Source organism: Phacochoerus africanus, chromosome 2, assembly GCF_016906955.1.
Source record: "Phacochoerus africanus isolate WHEZ1 chromosome 2, ROS_Pafr_v1, whole genome shotgun sequence".
NCBI lineage: Eukaryota > Metazoa > Chordata > Mammalia > Artiodactyla > Suidae > Phacochoerus > Phacochoerus africanus.
The window spans coordinates 101,016,461-101,043,672 of NC_062545.1; the positions used below are offsets into that span (position 1 = coordinate 101,016,461).

At 38.9% G+C, this 27,212-nt stretch overlaps 1 protein-coding gene across 3 annotated transcripts in view; it reads right to left on the bottom strand.

Moving 5' to 3' along the window:
- Nucleotides 1-27,212, bottom strand: part of DYM (dymeclin) — a 387,283-nt gene that overhangs the window by 301,311 nt on the left and 58,760 nt on the right. For all 3 annotated transcript variants that reach the window (XM_047764400.1, XM_047764416.1, XM_047764407.1), the window contains exons 4-6: nucleotides 16,056-16,149; nucleotides 14,712-14,845; nucleotides 11,261-11,333 (exon numbers count right to left, since the gene is read on the bottom strand). In XM_047764400.1, coding sequence (XP_047620356.1) covers nucleotides 11,261-11,333; nucleotides 14,712-14,845; nucleotides 16,056-16,149 — 301 coding nt within the window. The remainder of the gene's footprint in view (nucleotides 1-11,260; nucleotides 11,334-14,711; nucleotides 14,846-16,055; nucleotides 16,150-27,212) is intronic.

The following is a 27,212-nucleotide window of genomic DNA, read 5'->3' on the forward strand; positions in this document are numbered from 1 at the left end:
CTCAGTTTTCTTATTTGTAAATAAGTACATCGGGCAAGATGATCCCTCATTTCATTTCTTGCTGTAACATCCTATAATGCTCAAATAAAAGGAACTCAAAGCAATGTTATATTCCTGTGAAAACAAAATTTAAAATATATTAATTGGGGCTATCTTAAGTGCCAAATAATCAAGGAAAAGAGCCAAGACAGTCCAATACATGAAAGAAACCAAAATTCTACCATGCTGAGTGTGGCCGTTTTTAAAAGATGAAAAATGTTTTAAGCCAACAGATCTTTCTTGTTTAATGTCCTTGTATAATCTTCAGAGGATTTTCATTACACAATCGCCAAAACAAAGTCAACTTTAAAAAGCCAAAATGTTGCTCTGGCTGCCATATTATCCCAAGAACTTTCCACCATCTGGGCTGGAAATGTCCTAGAACAAACTACTGTTGGAGCAAGTTATTAATTTCATGTGAAGAGAAAAAAAAGGCAAGCGCCATGACCTTGCACTGCTCTGCTAGGGCAGAGTGGAACACTTGGATAAAGACAAAAGCCTTCATGAAATGGGTGTTAGTGTTGGCAAAGGGCAAAGTCAATGAATACGCAGGAAAAAAACATCCTTTGACTTACTATTGGATAAGAAACCAACAGTACTGTAAATGGAACATAAGTTTAACAAAAACAACTGACAAGTTCAAAGGATTAAGACCAAAAGTTAGAAATATCAGTATCATGCCAACATGGACATTCTAAAAGTAAATTATGAGGAAAGATTAAAAAGTGGTATAGTATTTTACTGATGCTGTCAATAGCAGTGATGGCTAGTTTTAAAACAAAATCAAAGACACAGTAATACTCCTCATTTGTAAAAGTTATTAAGAATGGAACAGAAGTGCCTAGAGGTTAGGAGTCAAGAAAGCTTCATTCTAGTATCAGATCTGTCACTCCTCACCTTTATCAGTCAACTTATCTATCAACTTTATCATATGTAAAAATGGTGTGGATCAGGTAAACTCAAAATCCATTCCATGTTTTTATGGTTCCTCAAGGACTGCATCAACTGTATAAAATACAGCCATATTTCTCGAAATAAATAAACGTTAACCAAAAAAAATTTTTTAACATTATAAAAAATAAAAAATTAAGATGGATTAATATGGTGGATATGTAATAATAAAGCAGATATACCAAAGTGGTTATGTGGGCTCCAAACTACAATAATGATAGCTTAAATGGTGCATTCATAAAACAAGGAACAATCAAGGGAAAAAGAGCCCTCAAAAATTACTAATGACTACTAAACTTCTACTTAAAGTTAGAAACAGCATTTAAACATGTAAAGAGATGTTCAACCTCACCTGTAATGAGAAAATGTACATAAGAATCACAATAGGGCATATATCCGGATGAAACTTTCCTTAAAAAAGACACATACACCCGCATGTTCATTGCAGCACTATTCACAATAGCCAAGACATGGAAACAACCCAAATGTCCATCTACAGATGATTGGATTAGGAAGATGTGGTGTATATACACAATGGAATACTACTCAGCCATAAAAAAGAACGACATAATGTCATTTACAGCAACATGGATGGAACTAGAGACTCTCATACTGAGTGAAATAAGTCAAAAAGAGAAAGACAAATACCATACGATATCACTTATAACTGGAATCTAATATACAGCACAAATAAACGTTTCCACAGAAAAGAAAATCATAGACTTGGAGAATAGACTTGTGGCTGCCCGGGAGAGAGGGAGGGAGTGGGAGGGATGGGGAGCTTGGGATTAACAGATACAAACTATTGCTCTTGGAATGGATTTACAATGAGATTCGGCTGTGTAGCATTGAGAACTATGTCTAGATACTTACATCACAATACAACAGTGGGAGGAAAAAGTATGTATATATGTATGTGTAACTTGGTCCCCATGCTGTACAGTGGAAAAAAAATAAATAAAAATTAGGGAGTTCCCGTCGTGGCGCAGTGGTTAACGAATCCGACTAGGAACCATGAGGTTGCAGGTTCGGTCCCTGCCCTTGCTCAGTGGGTTAACGATCCGGCGTTGCCGTGAGCTGTGGTGTAGGTTGCAGACGCGGCTCAGATCCCGCGTTACTGTGGCTCTGGCGTAGGCCGGTGGCTACAGCTCCGATTCAACCCCTAGCCTGGGAACCTCCATATGCCACGGGAGCGGCCCAAGAAATAGCAACAACAACAACAACAACAAAAAGACAAAAAAATAAATAAATAAAATAAATAAATAAATAAATAAAAATTTAAAAAAAAAAGGATCACAATAGGGATTTCCATTTTTAGCTTACAAAAACTTATGCAATAAACAATATTGTTGAGGCTCTGTTAAACGTTTTTGGTGGGATTATAATTGGTATACTCTCCTTAGAGAATTTTTTCTTACCAAATTTATTTTTATTAAATTTTTAAATGGTCATACGTAATTCTAAAACTTGCATAAGGACTATATCTGTATATATGCATAAAGTTAACTTCTACATAAGTACATCCAGAAAATGTAGTATTCTTCAGCACTAAAAAGAAATGAGCAACTAAGCCACAAACACTAAAGGAATCTTAAATGCATACTACTAAGTGAACAAAGCCAATCTAAAAAAAAAGCTACAAACTACAAGATTCCAATTCTATGCTATTTGAGAGAAGGTGAAACTATGGAGCCGGCAAAAGCATCCGCTGTAACCAAGGGTTAATGGGGTGGGGAGATGGGCAGGCAGAGCCCAGATGATTTTTAGGGCAATGAAACCATTCTTATGATTCTGTCATGGTGGATACATGTCTTACCTCTGTCAAAATCCACAGAATGTACAACACACCAAGAGTGAACCCTAATGGTTCCCTATGAGTTGGGTGATAATGATGTGTCAATGCAGGTTCATTGACTGTAACAAATGTTATCACTGAGGTGAGAAATTTCACAGTGGGGGAGGCTGTGTGTGTGGGGAAGAGGGGTACGGGAATACTCTGTACTTCCTGCTGGATTTTGGTATGAATCTAAAACTGCTCTGAAAAATAAAGCCTTTAATTTAAACAAAAAGAATAGTGTTATATTATCTAGCAATATATATAAAGGTAAGATAAGGGTAAAGGTTTCTATAAACCACCAGAATAGCTAAAAATGAAAAATGATTGTCTCTGAGGAAGAAAGGGATAGGACAAGGAAATTTGTTCTCATCATAAGTCCTCCATGCTATTTGATTGTCTCCCCAAACCATGTGCACACATACACTATAATTTAAAATGACTGCATCAGCATCAATAACTAGTATTAAATACCCAAAGGTAATGTAATTATGCCCCCAAAATGAAATCACTCTGTAAAGAATTAACTTACATAAGTAACACAAAAATTATAGAGGGAGAAAAAAATCAACTGTTTGTTGGCAGAATTAAAATTCTGGGAGTTCCCGTCGTTGCGCAGTGGTTAACGAATCCGACTGGGAACCATGAGGTTGCGGGTTCGGTCCTTGCCCTTGCTCAGTGGGTTAATGATCCGGCGTTGCAGTGAGCTGTGGTGTAGATTGCAGACGCGGCTCGGATCCTGCATTGCTGTGGCTCTGGCGTAGGCCGGTGGCTACAGCTCCGATTCAACCCCTAGCCTGGGAACCTCCATATGCCGCGGAAGCGGCCCAAAGAAATAGCAAAAAGACAAAAAAAATAAAAAAATAAAATAAAATTCTGCAGTTGTTAATGTCAAAACCACCTCATTCATATTTTGCCATACATGCACTAATAAGAGCAAAAGAAATTAACAAAAGCATCCTGGACCAGCCTTGCTTTTATAAGAGTAAAAATTCTTTGAAGACAGAGATTCAGCATTTTTAGGGCTGAGCGAAGAATCCTGCAAACTGACCTTAAGAAAGTCACTTCCTTTCTCGCTTCTTCAGTACCATCATACATAAAATGAAAATGATAAAACAAGCTTAATTCTAATTCTAAAAATCCAATGATATATGCCTCTAAATAGGTCACAACTTGCAAGGAAATATACAAACATATGCAAAATGACAGCTAAGATTTAGGATTCTTTAGCTGCTGCTAATCTTTCACAGCTAATGTCAGGCTAGAAGCAGTCCTCCAAAGCTGCCAGAGATGCTCCTCCAAGCAACCTGACCCAACAAAAACTTAAATCAGTTCCCACATAGGTTCTTCAGCCTATTATTTTGAATCTTAGACACTGTGTATCCTTAGGACCACTATATTTGTCAATGACCAAGTACTACTACTTTTTACTGAGAAGTTTAAAATAGAAAAATTAACTCAGAAGCAAATACATTCAATGTTTCTCTTAAGTACCTAGTATGTGTACAGCAATACACTTTCATAATCATAAAGCATTTTGAATTTTACAAAAGCATTTTCAAATGCATTACTTTAGTCTTCAACACAATCCTAAGTAAGAGAGTAGGCAGGGAGAGCACTAGAAAGACCTCAATCCAGGATGAGATGTCTCCTCTCAGCTGCTGGCCCCCCAAATGCAGTTAAGGACATGGTGTATATTAAACTACCAAGTTCAATGGCAATATGAGTTAGTCTCCAAACTTTTGCACTTCAGTTTCCATATCTAAAATATTAAACAACTGCACCAGGTATCTCCAAATACCTTTTCCAGGTGACAGTCTATGATCTATGAACCCCAATTTAAAAAAGAAAACTGAGGAGTTCCCTCTTGACACAGTGGGTTAAGGATCCAGTGTTGTCACTGCTGTGGCTCTAGTCACTGCTATAGGGCGGGTTTGATCCCTGACCTGAGAAATTCCACATACCATAGGCACGGCCAACAACAACAACAACAAAACCCACAAAAACAAAATGAGAAAACCAAGGCCTGGAGTGCACTGCTGATGAGTGCTGGTGCTAGGATTTAAGCCCTGTCTTTGGGATTCAAAATTAGAATTAGTGGTGTTTTTTTCCTACTACACAATGTCTCCTACACTTCTTGGCAATAATCAGTTACGCAATTATGAAATCCGAGCAAGTATCTTGTAAAAACATTTGTGCTACTGGATATATCCTGGTCAGGTTTTTTCAATAAACCTGGGGAAGGTTTTACATAATAACAATTTTTAACCTGGATTCCCCCCTCCTTCCCCCCATCCCCCCACCCGCCACCGGAGGCACCAGAAATCAATTTTCAAACTAATAAGTTACTGTAAACTTATTTCTGTCTCAGTATTTGAAAATGCTATCATCTTTAATTCATTGCTGGGAATGTTTTAAATACCTCATTCAGCCAGAAAGCTATACTAGATATTTACTTTACAGCACCTAAAACTTAAATGCTGACTTGTTTTAGCCACCCACTCTGTTGAGGCTGGATTTGAGAGGAGTTTGGATATCTACATGCAGGGCTGTAGAAAGGATTTTCCTGACAGTTAGGCCCTTCACCACCGACCATGAGTCTCCCCAGTTCTTTCACTCTCAAAACCCTGCAGACTTCATAAAGAAACTGTTTATGGCTCTTCAGGTTCTTAAGCCACCACTGTTAGCAAAGTTTTCAATATTCAAATTTTCCAAAGTATAACATCTAAGCCAATACCAACATCCATGAGTCGAAAAAATGTGTACTTTATATCATTTTATTACGTTTCATAAATCCAGTGGACAAAGTGAATTTTATAAATATGATTCTTAATCAGTTCTATCCCTCCCCAAACACATCCAAAATGGATTTTGGAGAAATAGCTCCAAAAAATAGATATATTATGTTCTTTTATATCTTAATAAACAGAGAACCCTAAACATAATCAAACATCTAGTCCCTCTATCATTCAAGTCTTTACTCCATCAAACGTCATAGCTTCTCCAGCAATAATCTCCCACAAACCCTCTCTCTAATCAAACTAATGCACTTGTGATTCTCCAAACACAATGGACATATCCAAGAGGTCCCTATGCGGCTCCTTTCTGCCTCCTTGAAGACCTAAGCACTGCTCATCACTACACTTCCAAATGACTGCAGCATTTATCAACTGTTCCTCTTACCAGGCTATCTTTCTACGCATCTACCCATCGCTAAGCTCTTTCAAAGTCAAGCCTTTCTTTATCCAAGGTTCAGTATAGTATATACACATAGTATATTCATAAGGTATGTTTTTGAAGACAAACTTAATGAAAAATAATTATAATGTAAAGAGATAACGTGGGGACCACAGAGATACAATGCTGATTGTCTCTAAACTAAATGGCTCCAGACGGCTCAGCATTTATAGGTAATTAATCCGCCATTACCTTAAATAGTGTCAGATATTATTTCTCAGTGTTTCAGTTTCTAGTAGCCCCCTTCTACTATTAATGTCTATGAGATATCTAATGTTTATATAATATACCAACTGCAAGGGGCTTTGAGCCACTACATCAGCAATGGAATATGGCTTAGCACATATGAAAGACAAACAAAATGCTTTAAGCACACTGCATAGTTTGTGGCCCCCACAAATTTACTCACTCAAATATTTTTTTCAGTCTTCCATATGCCAGGCTAACAGGAGGACTAAGAGTACAGCAGTGAGAAAAACAAATGCTAGCATAAGAAGAGCCCTTGTTTTCGTGGAAGGCTTCATTCTAATTTTATTTGAGAAATAACAGGTAACATGAAAGGTCTAATGTTTCTGTATTAGAACAAAAGAAATAAAGTATGATAAAAGGACAGAAAATGAGAGGAGTATTATGGGTAGTCAGAGCAGCTATTTCTAAGAAGCAGACCTTTGAGCAAAAGGAGGCTTGAAGGAGGTCAGGACATAAGCTGTGCAAATATCTGAGGGGATATTCAAGGCAGAAGAAGAAAGGTCAAAGGCCCTGGAGACAGGAGTAGACTGGCATGTTCCAAATTAGCAAGGACACCACCATGGCTGAAGGAGAATGTGTGACATGGACAAGGTCAGCAGACAACACCAGATAACCCTGTGCTTGAGAGGCAGACAAAGTCCCGCTACACAAACAGACACACACTCCCTGGAAAAGGCAGTGAAAGCAATTGACTGAATATCTCATCTTTATCAATATACGACTTACAAAAAACCTAGTTTCTTAAATTGTGGAATTTAAATATCTGCCAATCAGGCCAAGCTGAGAATTCAGCAGCTCCAGCCTTTCTTATCGAGCTCACAAGCTGATAAAGGAGAAGACACACAAATGGATGTCAGAGGAAGGGGCTGGAGTCAACAGAGATGCCCATTCTGAGCAGACCTCACAGTGACCTGTCCAGAGCAGGGGCACTAGAGAGAGGGGGTAAGACTTGTTCTCAACAATGGCATGATTATACACAGTTAAGAGTGACAGCTTTGACAAAAACATCAGCAACAAAAACAGACAAAAAGACAAGGAAAGAAATCCAGTTCAAGTTCTCAAAGCAACTATTTTATAATAAAAAAGCATCATAAGCAGTCCTCAAAACATAACTATTAGGCCCATACAACCTGACTGCTTCTGATGCTAGGGCCTCACCTGAACTCTACTGCTGGGTAGAGTCACGAGGTCTCAGGCAACCCTCCCAGTAACACTATAAAAACCAACCAGTGTCACAAATTCTAAGGGTTGTGCTTTCACCCCTAGCCTGCCGACCATGTTCCACCATTAGTGTCTTGAGGGACAGAGCTTTAGTCTACCTTATTCTGCTCCCATTCAACTCCTTGATATCAAGAAGGTGTAACAATTACAGATAAGGTCTTACTTTTGGAATACATTTCAATTCTAATGGATCAACTCAATATACACTGAAACATGTCAAGTCACAAGACTGTGCCTGACTTGATCTTTCTTTTAAATACTTACATAAAAGCTGAGAGGTATGAAGTTAAGGAAGGATTCCTAAAAGGTGTGTATTTTTTTTTTTTTTTTTGGCTACACCCATGGCATGTGGAAGTTCCTGGGCCAGGGATCAACTCACACCAAGCAATGACAATACTGGATCCCCAATTCACTAAGCCACCGGGGAACTCCTGGAAGATGTGTAATTTTAATCTTTGTTGAAGTTTAACACCTCGGAGAATTAGCATTTTATTGAGAAATCCAAACTGAGAACCAGTATCCACTTACTATTCAGAAATCAATTTTCATTACAAATGAATTCCTACAAGTTCTGGGAGTTTAAACTACCATAGTTGATCTTGTTCTCTCAGTCATAAGACGGGAACGACGTCTTATGACTGAGAGTTCCCATGGTGGCGCAGCAGAAATGAATCCAACTAGGAACATGAGGTTGTGGGTTCAAGCCCTGGCCTCACTCAGTGGATTAAGGATCTGGAGTTGCCACGAGCTGGTGTGGATCACAGACAAGGCTCGGATCCTGCATTGCTGTGGTTGTGGTGTGGGCTAGCAGTTGTAGCTCCTATTTGACCCCTGGCCTGGGAACCTCCATATGCCATGCGTGTGGCCCTAAAAAGCAAAACAACAACAACAACAACAAAAAACTTACAGACTTCTAAATATCTATCTATGTCTTGGTGACCACGGGCTTTCAGCATTAATAGAATGACTTCACAGTCTCAAAGGAAATGTTTAAGCTACTTTTGAATGACCTGAAATGAGCATGAAAATTAGATTCCTCTTGTTATCCACCTACTGGGGCAGCCCTGGCATGCCAACGTTACAGATCAATGTTTACAGTAAGACTTATGATAGTCAGGTGTGTCTGGAGCCTCCTTAGTTTTCATAGGTCAATATTCCTTCTTAAATTATAAGCTGACCCATACCACTGTACTATGACTATAGTAGATGAAACATTTAAAGAGTAGTTTGGTTTCACATGGAAACTGTTACCAAGACAAACCTTCTTGTAGGAGGGAGTTCCAACAACATTAAATCATAAGAAATTGTTTCAGCAGCTGGTTGCACATAATACAAGACATCTGGCTGTCTGTGCATTTTCAGTTCATTTAAAAAGTATAAACACATTAAAACATTGAAACGTCTGAAATATTACAACACTGTCTACTTGCTCCCCAAGACTCTTTAAGTGGCTGGTCTATTCACTGCATTCACAGCTTACTATCCGAAGGGGATTTATAATTTCCATCCTCCCACCAAAATATTTTATCAACTACAAAACAAACGCACAATGAGTGTATTTGTATATATCCTGATATACCATTTAGGATATATACAAAATTGGTGGTATTTGGTAATGACATAAATGTAATAGAGGTGGTTGTATTTTTAAATTAAATCAGGAGCACATAAAGCATCGTACATGCTATGATAAGCAAAGAGTAGACAATATATGTGTTTCCTTTCCCTCATTTGACCATATGTAACCACAGTGGCTTAACCAAAAAAAGTATATGCTCTTTTCACATAAGACAAAATCCAAAGATAAGCCATCTAGGACTGGTGTTAATAGTTTCATAACATCATCTATATCCCACGCCCCGGGACACTGGGTTTTTTTTTTTTTTCTTTTTGTATGTGGCACTCTTCACCATCGTTTTAAGATGGCCCAGTGCACCAGCTCCACATCCGGGAAAGAAGAGAAAGGCCAAGGGCAATGAGCTTAAGGTACATGGGTACATGCTCTGCAAGCTCATGAGTCTGCTTACAGGTAACTGGCACAAACCGTGTCATGGAGCCACATTTCATTCCCAGAGTGCCCAAAAACTAAACTGGGCACACAGTGCCCACCCTCGGCCCCAACAATATTGTACAGGAAGGCGAGAAAGGATACCAGACATGCAAAAAGCATGGGACTCCCCCATGCCCTTCCCTGTCAGGGACTCCTCAGTTGTCTCAGCCCAACCTTCCATGCTGCATATCAACAGACCAAGACACAAGGAGGTTTAGTGGTTCTCATTCCTAAATTTGTATTTCAATTCTGGATGCTGCACTTAGGCACAATAGAAGCCAGGAGCCTACCTGCTCACAAATACCTGTCATTCCTTTTGGGGCCACATTTCCAATGATAATTAAGATGTTATGATGATAAGTCTTAAAATCTACTCTTTTATTTCAAAATTAATTCCTTTAAAATATGCATTCTTGGAAGTTCCCTTGTGGTGCAACGGGTTAAGGATCAGGCATAGCGGTGCAGGTCGAAACTGTGGCATGGGTTCAAACCCTAGCCAGGGAACTTCCACATGCCTCAGGTGCAGCCAAAAAAAAAAAAAAAAGGATGCATTCTCAGTGGGGGCAAAATCACCCTCAAGAGATGAAAACTGGTTCTTCAGGGGTAAAAAAACTTCATAGACATTATAATGAAGTGCAACCCTTCAAAAGGCCATAGCACATAATATTCAAATTTCATTAGGGCTCCAGAGAGGTAATTAAGGAAAAAATTTCTAAAAAGGTTCCTCAGAGAGACAATTAGAAAAATAAGCCTGAGAGTAATTGCTTTAAAAGTAACAAACATTTTGACTCTTACAGGAACTTTATTCAGCTGTGGTGACAAAATCTGGTGATAACAAATCTAGCGTAGTATATATGACTGGGTTGTTTGGTTGTACAGCAGAAATTATCACAGCCTTGTAAATTAACTAAATTTCAATAAAACTGTAAAAAAACAAAATCTAGTATAAACATAAGGGTCTATTTTTCTCACATGAGAATTCAGGGTGGTGGGGTAGATACTAGTTGATGACTTTGGTTCATCAGCTCAGTGATGTCAAAGCAAAATTTTCTGCGAGTGTCTTAGCCCATGGTGACAAGAGGTTCAACACAACTCTCAAGAGACCCTGTCCACATTCCAGAAAGCAGGAAAGTGGGCTCTCCTGAACAAAAAGATATGCCTCCTAGATGAGTCAGGTGGCCTTAAAGAGCTCTACCCACAAGTTTTACTGAAAGACTTCCCTCTACAACCCACTGACCACACCTAGTTTCTGAAAGGCTGGAAGTGGAAATCTGACCTCTCCATAAAAGCTCAGACAGCAGGAATGGGGTAAAGGGAGAACAAAGGATGGGTGGACAACTAGCTGCACCTATACCTGGATGAGATTCAAACTGCTCCTCTCTCAAACCCTTGTTTACAGAGATCACTCTAATTCTGTGCCTATCATATGCTTAATATTACTAAGTTTGATTATTTTTCCCTCAACAATATAAAATTCTTCGTTTCATGATGGAGAGTCAGTGTCTAAATATTATTAGGCAAGAGAGACAGAAGAACCACAAGCATGTACTTGAAGGCACACATAAAAGGCACACGTGACAGTATTACTACACCATGACCCACAAACTCTGCAACATGATCAACTGCCATCTTCAATATACAAAGAAGATAAAACTAATCCTGGCTTAACCAGAACTTACAAGAGTGGAATATCAGTGATTAACTGCATCAAACAGCAGAGCAATTCTTCCAAAAGATCTTCGGAGTCAGAACCTAGTAAGACACATAAATAAAAAAAGTTTTTTAACAAAGCATAAAATAGAATTTGGTTGTTTAGAAGTTCAATTTTAATTCCTAATGAGAAGAGCTATTATTAGACACTCAAACACTAATGTTGACCCCTGAATAAAATCTGTATCATGAGCGAGTCAGTATCTATTATAATCTTCATCTAGTAGAGGAATTTTCAATACCAGCTATTAATTATATAGCTTTAAATTCTTGAAGGTAACTATGGTTCCTACAGGCTAACAGTTTTCAAATTTCTTATACTGTGCTATGCTTTTTCAAATAAAATCATGTACTAAAGTCAAACGTATCAAATAGATAAAAACTGAAGCTTTGCTGGAATCAGGAATAGACTACCTGCACCTCCTCCTCCAACAAATACCTGACCTCACCCTTGATCCCCTCAAAGCACTTTCTCTGAACCCATGGAGCCATAACCATCATAGACTAGAACCCGCTAAGAGGCCAACCAGCTCTTCACAAAGAGCCAAGGACAAAATGGTTTTCCCAAGTCACAGAATAAGTAAGCAGCAAAGGTAGGCTTCAAATGACCATCCCGACAGAAATACCTCTGTCCCAAACTGATCTAAACTAAGTGACCGTCTAACTTCCAAAGCCAATCAGAATCTCGTGGGGCTCCTGGCTTTGGACACTACTGACACCTGCTCCTTGGTGAAATTCTTTCTATCCCCAGGCCCTTCACCTTTTTTCTAACCTGCTACTTTTTCTATTCATTCCCAGTATCCACTTTCCCAGAATACCCTTCACCACTGGCATGTTCCCCAGAGTTCCATCCCTAGGTGTCTTCTCTTCATTTCCCTGTGTTCCCCCTTCATCGACCACCACGTTCATGCTGGTGACTTCCAGGTCTCCAGTTACTCCCTCGGACTCTCCACTGCACTTCACAGCTTTACATCTAATGACCTACTGGCTACCTCCACCTGGACCTCTTGCCCAGCCCTCAACCTCCACACGTGCAAAACTGAACTCATCTCTCCTAACACTTCAAATCCACTTCTTTACTCTGTATTCTCCTTTTTGGAGACTACATCAGTAACTTAGGCCCCAAACCCAGACTGTTCTCGCTTACTCATCTTCTTATAACCAAGCAATCTCTAGGTCCTCTCAATTACACAGCCCCCCTCTCTGTAGTACCTCTTTCCTTACTCCTTGTCATTCACTATTTCATCATTTCAGTTCAGTTAAGCAAATTTAATGAATGAACACTCTTCCATGACATCTTTAAACCTTCTTAATTAGTATTCCTACCCCCAATTTTACTCCTCTCCAATCCAAACTCCAGACTGCTAACTAAAGGGAGATAATAACTAAATTCTACCCCTTCACTCGCCTGGTTTAGACCTTTTCAACTGCTTTAAGCTGATTACTACTATCAGAAAAAAAACGCAAAGCCCCAAAGTGAATGCATCAGACCCTTCAAGATACAGGCCCTGCATCCCTTTCTATCTCACCATGACTCCCTTCACCATTTATACCCCTGCCACACCAAGCTCCCTGTTACATGCCATAACCAATAACATTCTCTCTGCTGGGAATGCCCACCAACAAAAAATCCTGACTTTTTAAAAAAGGCAATCTTTATTTATTTGAGCCATCCTCGGTCTCCATCTCCTCCATAAATCCCAACTCTCTTGTCTCACCCTACATAAAAACAATCATCTCGGAGTTCCCATCATGGCTCAGCAGTTAGCAAACCCATCTAGCATCCATGAGGATGTGGGTTAAGGATCCAGCGTTCCCTGAGCTGTGGGGTTGATCGCAGACACAGCTCATTTCCCACACTGCTATGGCTGTGGCATAAGCCGCTGGCTTCAGCTCCAATTGGCCCCTAGCCTGGGACCATATGCCATGGGTGTGGCCCTAAAAAGACAACAGACAAAAAATAATCATCATCATCTTCTCAACAGCACCTATGCCTTGCGTATCTATCTGTCATCATATATGTTGGTTACATTATAACACAATTTCTGATTACAAGTAAAGCAGGCCCCTATTCAACTTCATACTTTTTTTTCTTTTATGGCCACACCCAAAGCACATGGAGGTTCCCAAGCTAGGGGTGAATTGGAGCTGTAGCTGCCGGCCTATGCCATAGCCACAGCCAGATCCAAGCCGTGTCTGTGACCTACACCACAGCTCAAAGCAATGCCAGATCCTTAACCCACTGAGCGAGGCTAGGGATTGAACCTGCATCCTTACAGATGCTAGTCAGATTCGTTTCCACTGAGCCACGATGGGAACTCTCGGACTTTGTACTTCTTGAGGGTGACAAACAAAGAGTTTGGCACATAATATACACTTAATACATGTTTGCCGAACTGATCACAGTATCTAAATACAAATCTAGTGGCTACTTCCAAAACATGAGAACACTTGAAATCTCAAAAAGAAGCTTAGTAATTCTTTTTTCTAGATCATAGTATCACCCGATATTCAGATATTATGAAGAAATTCCTTGCTGCCTTGACACAGTAGCCATCTAAGAGGTAAGTGCAAAGCTTGAAGAGACTATTAAATCACACTGAAGACACCAATCAATGCTAAAAAGAATGCACAGCAAGAATCAAGTCCAATAACCACATTAAATCTCATTCTAGAAGTAGGAGACTTAGCTCAATTAGTAAAGAAAGTCATGAGAAGAGCTACCTAAATCTCTCTCTGCCAAAGCTATCCAGCATAACCCAAGCGAGTTAACAACCGATTCCAACAAGCTGGTCTGACGACATACGATATATATTCAATATGAGTTTGCTGAACTGTCATTCCTTGACTTAGACTAGAGAATGTCCAAGCCCAGCAAGAACATTTAAAATCACTCACTGGCTCCCTAAAGAACATTTTAGACCAAATACACTGACCAGCTTAATAACATTCAGCCAAGCAACCGGCACAATGTTTTAAATATAGAAGGTGGAAAGAAAGAGTGATGGTGTCAACGTCATTTAAAAATGAAAATTATGTGGAGTTCCCATCGTGGCTCAGTGGTTAAGGAATCTGAGTAGGAATCATGAGGTTGTGGGTTCAATCCCTGGCCTCGCCCAGTGGGTTAAGGATCCAGCGTTGCCAAGAGCTGTGGTGTAGGTTGCAGACTCGGATCTTGCGTTGCTGTGGCTCTGGCGTAGGCCAGTGGTTACAGCTATGATTAGACCCCTAGCCTGGGAACCTCCATATGCTGCAGGCACAGCCCTACAAAACACACACACAAAATAAAAAAAGCCAAAAAAAAAAAAGAAAATTATGAAAGGAAAAATGGAATTTTAAAAATTATACTTTTATTCTTCAAATTTTATTCTTATGTGTTACACTTGTTATCCCCAAATCATCTTCAAAGGCAATACTTACTGTAACTGCCAGGAGATTTTTCTTCATAAGTAAAATGAAGTTGCAACTCTTCCTCAGACATCTCACAAATGAACACTTTCAGCAAACAGCAAATAATAAACAAAGCATTGTGTGTCTGCCAAATGAAGATGTGACTAGAAAGGAAAAGACCAACATCACACAAGAATCAGTGTTAATCGTGAGCCTGATCAGTTTATTTCTAGCCCATGATTTCTCAATCATTTTGAGATTTGTAACATTTTGTAATATTAGAACAGGGTCCATATCTTTTTTCATGGTTCATGATTTATGACACTGGACCAGGGCTACCTACTATAGTTTACCTCACATCTCATTCTGTGTATTTTAGATAGTGAGTCAACTTAAAATTTTTTTTTCCTTTAGGCATGGACTGCTCTTTGTTCTGAACTTTATAGTTGTCCCACACACAGGCAACTCAAAGAAAAGTAAAAAACAGAAAAAATAAAAAAGTATAGTAACATAAAGAGAATATATGCAAATTCACAACCAAAATTTTAAACAGGGCATCCATCACCAGCTGCACAGTACAATATCCGCTATTTATATTGATAATCATGGGCTCACAAGAAAAATTTTAATTGGATTTGATATAAATTGTTTGGAAGCAGGGCAATGAGTAATCATTTAAGAGATGGCCATCCAAAAAATGGCTTCAAAAAAATGCTTGACTGCATAGAAGGTGAACTTTCCACCATGTAAATATAAAACTATAATATCTACTCCAAACCTTCATTCATTTAATATGAAAGACAAAAACTAGGAGTTCCCATCATGGCTCAATGGAAACTAATCTGACTAGCATCCATGAAGATGCAGATTTAATCCCTAGCCTTGCTCAGTGGGTTAAGGATCTGGTGTTGCTGTGGCTGCGGTGTAGGCCACTGGCTACAGCTCCAATTCAGCCCCTAGCCTGGGAACCTTCATATGCCGAGGGTGCGGCCCTAAAAAGACAAAAAAAAAAAAAAAAGACATAAATGAAACAAATGTAGAATGAAATAATACTCTAGCATCTCTAGCATTAAATACTCTGGTATTTAAACTAGATACAATCAGCAGCGGTAAGAGGAGAAAATTACCTTTTTAAATAATAATTACATAATTAATCTTAAAGAATGCATTTCTAAAGATTGTCTAAAATGCCAAAATCAGACTGCAGAATTTATACTTGAACAATAAATTAAAACCCCTTTTACTTGCTTCCCTTAATAATGAGAGTAATTCCTTTACAGCTTCCAAAAGACCATAAACTATTTCTATCAATAAATGAAAAAATATTAATATTGTTAAAATACAAAGGGAACCTGATTTAATCAGCCAGCTTACTTTTGACATTCTGCTGAAAGTTTTAGTTCTTTGGTTCTAGAAAGGAAGACCTTAATGAGTGCACCAAGGTTTCCTGTTCGTGGATTGTTTTCAACTGCAAGAGAAGAAAAGGTTTTAAAAAGTTAAAATGAAAAACTGAAGTCAAAGTGGAAATATCATACTTATAAAACCAAATGTCAAATTGAAGTTGCTCAGAGACCAACCTTACTGAAAATTTCAAATATAATTAGGGAAATTACCAATGAGAAAAAAAGCACTGTTTAGTCATAATTCTAAGTAACAAAAAATGATTTCCAAGATGTAGGAGAAAACAGCCATCTCATCTCAGAATCCAACACTGTCAAGAAGAGATGTACATGGGAATAAGAACACCGTTACAGCATACCTGCTTTGTGCTCAGTAACTGTCCAACTAAGGCCTATCTGCTGGGTATGCGTTCCCGTCACAGCTTGAGAATCAATGCAAGTAACTGCATAACCTTCTCACTGTACTCAAATGTGTACACTGCTAATCCATCCATGGTTCACAGACTAGCAGCAACAGCATTTCATTATCTGGAGCTTGCTGGAAGTACAGAATCCCAGGTCCACTCCACACTACTGAAGTTCTCAAAGTTCAATGTGCATTTAAATCATATGGCATTCTTATTAAAGTTTAAATTCTGATTCTGCACCTGTGACAGTCTCCCAGGTGATGCCCAGTGCTGCTGGTTGGAGAGCACCACTGTGAGTGACAAGGAGCAATCTGTGCTCTAAGTTAGGGCAGGATTCATCCAGCTTTCATAATCCAGAACAGATATGCAATTAAGATATCAGGTATTGTGGAGTTTCCCAGTGGGCTAGCGGTTAAGGATTTGGCATTGTCACACTGTGGCTCGGGTCACTTTTGTGGCAAAACTGTCGTGGCCAGGTTTGATCCCTGGCCTGGCCTGGGAACTTCTGTACGCCTCGGGCACAGCCAAAAACAAAAAACAAAAAAAAAGCTTTTGTTAGAATTTCACTTTGAAAGAAAAATTTCTGGAGTTCCCGTTGTGGCTCAGTGGTAACAAATCTGACTAGTATCCATGAGGATGCAGGTTCAATCCCTGGCCTTGCTTAGTTGGTTAAGGATCCAGTGTTACCCTGAGCTGTGGTGTAGGCTACAGATGTGTCTCGGATATGGCATTGCTATGGCTGTGGTATAGGCCAGCAGCTGTAGCTCCAATTGGACCTGTAGCCTGGGAACCTCCATATGCTACAGGTGAGGCCCTAAAAAACATACATACATACATACATAAAATGAAAATTTCCTACCTTCAAGATTTCACTGTACTTTAATGAAATATCCTGAGACTTCAGGACAAACTGGGTTTTTTGTTTTTTGGGGTTTTGTTTTTTTTTTTTGGAGTTCCCATTGTGGTTCAGCTAGTTAAGAACCTCACTAGTATCCAGGAGGATATGGGTTCAATTCCTGGCCTTGTTCAGGGGGGGTTAAGGATCAGCATTGCTACAAGCTCTAGCACAGGTCACAGATGTGGCTCAGATCCCCAGCTGCTACAGCTGTGATGTAAACTGGCAGCTGCAGCTCTGATTTGACCCCTAGCCTGGGAACTTCCATATGCTACAGATTCAGGCATTTAAAAAAAAGAAAAAAAAAGACATCCTGTTTTTTAAAAACCAGTTAATGCTTTCAAGTGCATCTATGTGTGAATTAATATTACCTAGCTTCTGTAAATCAAATGCTGAAACAAAGAACTGAGGCTGACAGGACTATAACCATAATTCAGAATCCCAATTTTACAATCTTGTGTTCATGAACAGTTTTATAAGTAATTGTCTGAATTTATAAATGGTTAGCTATTAAAATAACAAACAACCCTGTACTGTTGGAAAGAACAACCAAGACCACTAGATTGATGTAATTAAAGTTTTGTGTACCCTTTTCATTCACACAGCATGTATACATGGAACTACTTATAAAGAGAACTCCCTGACATTCTAAGTTAAGTTCCCATTGGGCTTTTTTGGACAAGATGCAGATGGGGCAATACATTTATAAAATTAAGTACAATTAACAATGCTCCACAAACAATACCCAATGGTAGACTCAATAATCCAAAATAATTCAATAGAATTTAACAGGATCAAACTTAACTGGCAAAAATCAAATGCTATGTTGAAGTTGAAGGAGCTTCTAAAGCCACAGTAGGAACAGGGAACATCTGACAGGAAGGCAGAAAAGCATATGGAACTGGACTATAGAAGGTAACTAGCTAGGTTCAAAGCACAGCTCTACCACAGACTAACTAGCTGTATAACACTTGGCAACTTAACCTCCCCTTGCCTCAGTTTCTTCATCTGCAAAAATTAAGATAACAATAACACTTAGGCAATAGAAAATTAACTCATTTGACTCCTGAGTCTGACCTTGCAGCAATGTGATCACTGAAGTGGCTTTTGTGGAAAGAAGGGAATTCCCTACCTCCACAAGGGTTCAAGCAAAGTCTGGGTAGTACTCAGATAAGGGTATTATACAGAGGATCTCCATGTGGGTGAGAGGTGGAACTTGTTTCCAGCCTCTGCAACAAACCTTTCCATTATCTCACAAAAATACCCATGAGCTCCAAGATGCAATAACCTATATATAGAAAATATAGAAGGCAGAGAAATGTTAATAGTCCATAAGGATGAAATCAACAAAATCTATGTTGCGGGTAACTCTACTACCTACATTCTTCAATAAATAGATGTGGACCTGACTTGGCTCCAGATTCAAACAAACTAAGACAGTTAGAAATCTGAGGAGTTCCGTTTTTGGCTCAGTGGTAAACGAACCCAACTAGTGTCCATGAGGACTCAGGTTCAATCCATGGCCTTTCTCAGTGGGTTAAAGATCTGGTGTTGCTGTGAGCTATGGTGTCAGTTGCAGGCACAGCTAGGATCTGATGTGGCTGTGGCTGTGGCATAGGCTAGCAGCTGCAGATCCAATTTGACCCCTAGCCTGGGAACTCCATATGCGACGAGGGCAGCCCTAAAATGCAAAATAAATAAATAAATAAACTGGGAGATGAGCATATGGGAGGTCATTATATTATTGTCTGCCTTTGCATGAATGTGAAATTTTTAAATAAAGAATTAAAAATAAAGTACCCATGAAAATATACAAAAAGATAAAGATCTCAAAAATGCTGAATCAGGATAGTCCTTTAAACAACAACAAAAAAACCCACAGGAAATACTTCCACTAACCACATACAATTTTACAGAACTGAACCAAAATTTTATTTGGTAATCAATGGGTCATTAGTAAGCCTAACTGCCTAAAAACACCTTTATCTACTCCAACCAGAAAATTCGTGTTAATTATGCCACCCAACAACTTTCTATACACATTCAGGGGCCACAACTCCCATAAAACAACTGAAGAATTAAACTAAGCAAACGCAGAGCTTATGTTGAGGGTAGAAGTAGAAAAAAATGTTATCCACATGTTCAATTTGGAATTCTCAGCAAAATCAAAGCCAAAGAGAAGGAGTAATAGAAGGTCTCATTTAAACCAAGCAACCTGGAGTTCCCTGGGGCTCTACAGGTTACGGATCCAGTACTGTCACTGCTATGTCTCTGGTTACTGCTGTGGTATGATAAACACCAAGGGTGAATCTAATGGTGCAGGAGAAACTACAGCATTATCTTCCCAAATATTTATGTTTCAAGGAGGAGAGAAGTTCCCAGAGCTAGGAGACACCTGTAGGTCTAAAAAGCCAAGAGAGGGAAGAGGGAAGGTATCTGGGTTCTAGAGATTCTATTTACACACCAAAGAGCTGGGTAAAGATAGGAAGGGACAGCCAACTCCTTCCCCTTTAATAAGCAAGGAAAATCATTTTACCTTGTCCCTCACCTCCTCACATAAAACTGACCTGGCTCTCACAGCACATATTTAGTGGGTAAGAACTAGGAAATAGGAAGAAAAAGGCATTGATAACTTACTGTGAGGTATTTAATAAGAAATCTGGAGTTCCTGTTGTGGTTCAGTGTTAACAAACCCAACTAGTATCCATGAGGACTTGGGTCCAATCCCCGGCCTCACTCAGTGGGTTAAGGAGCCAATTTTGCCATGATCTATGGTGTAGTTGGGATGTGGCTAGGATCCCATGTTGCTATGGTTATGGTAGAGCCCAGCAGCTGCATCTCTGATTTGACCCCTAGCCTGGGAACTTCTACATGCCACAGGTGCGGACCAAAAAAGAGAAAGGAAGGAAGGAAGGAAGATAGATCTGTCTTGGACCCAGAAAACTTTCTGTGTAGATTCAGGGGAAAAAGTAATACAAATAAATATAAAAAGCCCAACAAAAATAATGGCCACGAACATCCCCAAATTGATAAAAAACATTAACCTACAAGTCCAAGACTATCAACAAACCCTATATAGGACAAAGAATAAATTTTAAAATGTTATAAAGACAGAGACAAAACCTTGATAGCAATTAAGGGGGAAAAAATGACTCATCACTTACAGGGAAACAGCAATATAATTAAAGAGCAGACCTCTCTGAAGATACACACAGTGCAAAATTTTAAAAATGATTATCAAGCAAAAAAAAAAAAAAAACAAAGTTCTCATAAGGGATTAAGATGGTGGAATAGAAGGACTGGAATTCACCTTCTCTCATAAATACAACAAAATTACAACCAAATGCTGAACAACCTTCAACCAAATGGACTTTCAAAAAGATATCCTATTCCAAAAGACAAAGAGGAGGCCACATCAAGACAGTAGAAGGGGATTACACAATATAAACAACCCCATACCCAGTGGGCGGGTAGCCCACACACTGGAAAGTAACGGTATCACAGAGACTCACCTACAGGAGTAAGAGTTCTGAGCCCCACATTGGGTGCCTATGCATAGGGATCTCGCATTGGAAGAAAGAGACCCCAGAGCGTCTGGCATTGAGGGCCAGTGGGGTTTGTGCACAGAAGCAGAGACTCCATAGGTATCTGAGTCAGACCTGACTGCAGTTCGTGGAGGATATCCTGGGAAAACAGGGTGACTGTGGCTTGTTGTGGGGAAGGCCACTGGAGGCAAAGGTCTCGGGAGTGTTCATCAGCGTGTGTTCCTCTAGAGGTGGCCATTTTGGGAAAATCTTGCCCCACCCATCAGTGCTGAGAAGCCCCAGGCCAAACAATAATCCAGATGGGATCACAGCCCCACCCATCAGTAAACAGCCTGTCTAAAGACCCCCCAGGCACACAGCTACCTCTAATCTCACCTAGAGACAAAGCCCCATCAACCAGAGGGAAAGGAACCAGCTCCACCTACCAGTGGGTTTCCTCTCATGAGGAACCCTATAGCAAGCTCCCTTCTCAACTTCAGCCACAAGGGTGGCAGACATCAGAAGTAAGAGAGGCTACAATTCTATTGTCTGCAAAAAGACCACACCAAATCCTACAAAAAATGAAAAGGTAGCGAACTATAACTCAGATAAGGGAGAAAGGAAAAAAAACAAAAATAGCTAACTGACCTAGAGATTATTAGCAGCCTCCAGGAAAAAGACTTTAAATTAATGACAGTGAAGATGATGCACAACATCTGAAATAGACTGGAGGCAAAGATTGATAATCTACAACAAACACTGGGCAAAGAAATACAAGATTTAAAACTTAAGCAAGCAGAGATGCAAAATACAATAACTGAAAAATTCATTAGAAGCAACCAACAGCAAATACAGCTGGGAGAAGAACAAATAAGCAAGGTGGAGGACAGATTAGTAGAAATCACTGAGCAGAAGAGAAAAGAGAAAAAAAGACTGAAAAGAAATGAAGAGAGTCTCAGGTACCTCTGGGAAAACATTAAATGCACCAACATCTGTATTATAGGGGCGCCAGAAGGAGAAGAGAGAGAGAAGGGGACAGAAAAAATATTCCAAGAGATAATACCAGGGAAAACTTCCCTAACATGAGAAAGGAACCACTCACTCAAATCCAGGAGGCACAACGAGTACCATATATAAAATAAACTCAAGGAAGAACACCCTGAGACACATATTAATCAAACTGCCCAAAATTAAAAACAAAGAGAAAATACTGAAAGCAGCTAGGGAAAAGAAACAAGTAACATACAAGGGAACCCCAATAAGGTTATTGGCAGATTTTTCAGCAGAAACTCTGCAGGCCAGAAGGGAGTGGCACAATATACTTCATGTGATGAAAGGAAAAAACCTCCAAGATTACTCTACCAGGCAAGGCTCTCACTGAGATTTGAAGGAGAAATCAAAACCTTCACAGACAAGCAAAAGCTAAGAGAATTCAACAACACTAAACCAGCTTTACAACAAATACTAGAGGAACTTTATCATTATTATTATTATTATTATTATTGGCTTTCTGTCTTTTCTAGGGCCAATCCCGTGGCATATGGAGCTTCCCAGGCTATGGGTCTCATCGGAGCTGTAGCCACTGGCCTACACCACAGGCACAGCAAATCAGGATCTGAGCCACGTCTGCGACCTACACCACAGCTCAGGGCAACGCCAGATCCTTAACCCACTGAGCAAGGCCAGGGATCGAACCCACAACCTCCTGGTTCCCAGTCAGATTCATTAACCACTGAGCCACGATGGGAACTCCAAGAGGAACTTTAATAAGCAGAAAAGAAAAGGCCACAACTAGAAACAAAAATATCACAAATGACAAGGATCACCAGTAAAGGCATATAAGCAGTAAATGTAGAAAATCATTCACGTATAAACCCTACCAAAATCAGAAATCGTGAGGAGGGTACAAATGCAGGACACAGGAGATGCACCTGCAATTAAGATACCAACATCTTAAAACAATCTCATATATATATATAGACTCTTATATCAAAACTTCAGAGTAACTGCAAACCAAAAATCTACAATAGATACACACACAAATAAGAAAAATCAACTCAAATACAATGCTAAAGATAGTCATCACACCACAAGAGAAGACATCAAGAGAAGGGAAGAAAAAAGAGCAACAAAAACAAATCCAAAACAGTTAATAAAAATGACAATAAGAACATACATATCAAGAATTACCTTAAATGTAAATGGACTAAATGCCTCACCCAAAAGACACAAACTGGCTGAATGGATACAAAAACAAGACCCATATATATGATGTCTTCAAGAGACTCACTTCACTTCTAGGGACATACACAAAGTGAAAAGATGGAAGAAAATACTCCATGCCAATGGGAATCAGAAGAAAGCTGGAATAGAAATACTCATATCAGACAAAATAGACCTTAAAATACAGAATATTATAAGAGACAAAGAAGGACATTACATAAGGATCAATGGATCAATCCAATAAGAAGATATAACAATTGTAAATATATATGCACCCAACATAGGATTACCACGATCTATAAGGCAACTGCTAACAACCTTAAAAGGAGAAATTGACAGTAACACAATAACAGTGGGGGATTTTAACACCCCACTTAAAGCAATGGACAGATCATCCAGACAGAAAATCAACAAGGAAACACAGGCCCTAAATGAAGCATTAGACCAGATGGACTTAAGAGATATTTATAGGACGTTGCATCCAAGAGCAGCAGAATACATATTCTTCTCAAGTGCACAAGAACATTCTCTAGGATTGATGACATTCTGGGCTACAAATCAATCCTCAATAACTTTAAGAAAACTGAAGTTATATCAAGCATCTTGTCTAACAACAACGGTATATGACTGGAAATCAACAAGAACAAAACTACAAAAAACAAAAACATGTGGAGACTAAACAACATGCTACTACCAAACAACCAATGGATCACAGAAGAAATCAAATAGGAAATTTGAAAATACCTAGAGGCAAATGACAACAAAGATACAACACTCCAAAACCTATGGGATGCAGCAAAAGCAGTTCTAAGAGGGAAGGTTATAGCAATACAAGCCTACTTCAGGAAAGAAGAAAAATCTCAAAGAAACAACCTAACTTTACACCTAAAGGAGCTAGAGAGAGAGGAACAGGCAAAACATAAAGTTAGCAGAGGAAAAGTAATCATAATGATCAGAGCAGAAATAAATAAAATAGAAATGGAGAAAACCATAGAAAAGATCAATGAAACAAAAAGCTGGTTCTTTGAAAAGATCAACAAAATTGATAAACCCTTAGTCAGACTTACCAAGAAAAAAAGAAAACTCAAATCAATAAAATTAGAAATTTTATTTTCTAATAAAATTAGAAAAAGGAGACGTTACAATGGACATCACAGAAATACAAAGGATCATAAGAACTTCTATAAGCAACTATATGCCAATAAAACCAAAAATCTAGAAGAAATAGACAAATTCTCAGAAAAATACAATCTTCCAAGACTAAACCAAAATGAAATAGAAAAAGTGAATGGACCAATCACAAGTACTAAAACTGAAACTGTGATTAAAAAACTTCCAACAAATGGTAGAGGAAGGAACACTCCTAAACTCATTCTATGAGGCCACCATCACCCTGATACCAAAACCAGACAAAGATACCACAAAAAAAGAAAACTACAGGCCAACTTCACTGATGAACATCGATACAAAAATCCTCAACAAAATACTAGCAAACTGAATCCAACAATACATTAAAAGGATTGTACATCATGATCAAGTTGGATTTATCCCAGGGATCCAAGGATTCTTCAATATCCACAAATCAATCAGTGTGATACACCACATTAACAAAATGAAGAATAAAAACCATATGATCCTCTCAATAGACGCAGAAAAAGCCTTTGACAAAATCCAACACCCATTTCTGATAAAAACCCTTCAGAAAGTGGGCATAGAGAGAATCTACCTCAACATAATAAAGGCCATATGTGACAAACCCACAGCTAACATCATTCTCAATGGTGAAAAGCTGAAAGAATTCCTGCTGAGATCAGGAACAAGACAAGGATGTCTGCTCTCACCACTACTATTTAACATAGTTCTGGGAGTCCTAGCCATGGCAATCAGAGAAGTAAAAGCAATAAAAGGAATCCAAATTGGAAAGGATGAAGTTAAACTACCACTATTTGCAGATGACATGATACTATACTTAGAGAATCCTAAAGACTCTACCAGAAAACTGTTAGAGCTCATCCATGAATTTGGCAAAGTCTCAGAAGACAAAATTAATACACAGAAATCAACTGCATTTCTATATACTAACAACAAAAGATCAGAAAGAGAAATTAGGCAAATGATCCCATTTACCACCACATCCAAAAGAATAAAATACTTAGGAATAAACCTACCTAAAGAGTCAAAAGACCTGTACTCTGGAAACTATAAGACACTGATGAAAGAAAGAAAACATGAAACAAACAGATGGAAAGACATACCATGCTCTTGGATTGGAAGAATCAATATTATCAAAATGATTATACTACCCAAGGCAATCTACAGATTCAATGCAATCCCTATCAAAGTACCTAGGACATTTTTTTCACAGAACTCAAACAAAATACCTTAAAGTTTGTTTGGAAGCACAAAAGACCCAGAATAGCCAAAGACATCCTGAAAAAGAAAAATGGAGCTGGAGGAATCAGGCTCCCGGACTTCAAACTATACTACAAAGCAACAGTGATCAAAATTGTATGGTACTGGCACAAAGACAGAAATATAGATGAGTGGAACAGGATAGAAAGCCCAGAATTAAACCCACGCACCTACAGCCAACTAATCTATGACAAAGGAGGCCAAGAATATACAATGGAGAAGGGACAGCCCCTTCAATAAGTGGTGTTGGGAAAACTGGACAGCCACATGTAAAAGAATGAATTCAGAACACTCCCTAACACCATACTCAAAAATAAACTCAAAATGGATTAAAGACCTAGATACACGACCAGACACTATAAAACTATTAGAGGAAAACATAGGCCAAACACTCTCCAACATAAACCACAGCAGTATCTTCTCAGATCCACCTACTAGAGTAATGACAATAAAAACAAAAATACACAAATGGGACTTAAAAGTTTCTGCACAGCAAAGGAAACCCTAAACATAATGAAAAGACAACCCACAGAATAGGAGAAAATATTTGCAACTGAAGTGACTGATAAGGGATTAATCCCCAAAATTTATAAACACCTCCTACTGCTCAATACCAAAAACAAACAACTCCATCAAAAAATGGGCAGAATATCTAAACAGACAATTCTCCAAAGAAGACATACAGATAGCCAAAAAACATATAAAAAGATGGTTCAACATCACTCATTACTAGAGAAATGCAAATCAAAACCACTATGAGGTACCACCTTACACCAGCCAGAATGGCCATCATCAAAAAAAGTCTACAAACCATAAATGCTGGAGAGGGTGTGGAGAAAAGGGAACCCTATTACACTGTTGGTGGGAATGTAAATTGGTGCAACCACTGTAGAAAACAGTATGGAGACACCTCAGAAAACTAAAAATAGAATTACCATTTGATTCAACAATCCCATTCCTGGGCACCTGTCCAGAGAAAACCATGACTAGAAAAGATATACGTACTCCAGTGTTCATTGCAGAACTATATACAATAGCCAAGACATGGAAACAACCCAAATGCCCATTGACAGAGGAATAGATAAAGAAGATGCGGTACATATCCACAATGGAATATTACTCAGCCATTAAAAGGAAAGAAATAACAGCATTTGCAGCAACATGGATGGACCTAGAAATTATCATGCTAAGTGAAGTTAGTCAGACAGTGAGACACCAACATCATATGATATCACTTACATGTTGGATCTAAAAAAATGACAGAATGAACTTCTTTGCAGAACAGATACTGACTCACAGACTTTGAAAAGCTTATGGTTTCCAAAGGAGACAGGTTTGGGGGTGAGGGGATGGGCTGGGGGTTTGGGATGGAAATGCTATAAAATCATGATAATCACTGTACAACTATAAATGTAATAAAATTGAGTAATTTAACAACAACAACAACAAAAAAGAATAGCCTCCTCATCTGAGAAAAAAGGAGTCTGAAAGGCCATGGAATAACAAAGGGATGAGAGAAAATAAACGCCAACCAAAATTCTGTATGCAGAAAAACTCTCCTTCAAAATCAAGGCAGATATACTGACTTCAGACACAAGGGGGGCAGACATCAGAAGTAAGAGAGGCTATAACCCTTTTATCTGTAAAAAGGTCACCACACCAAAAACTTA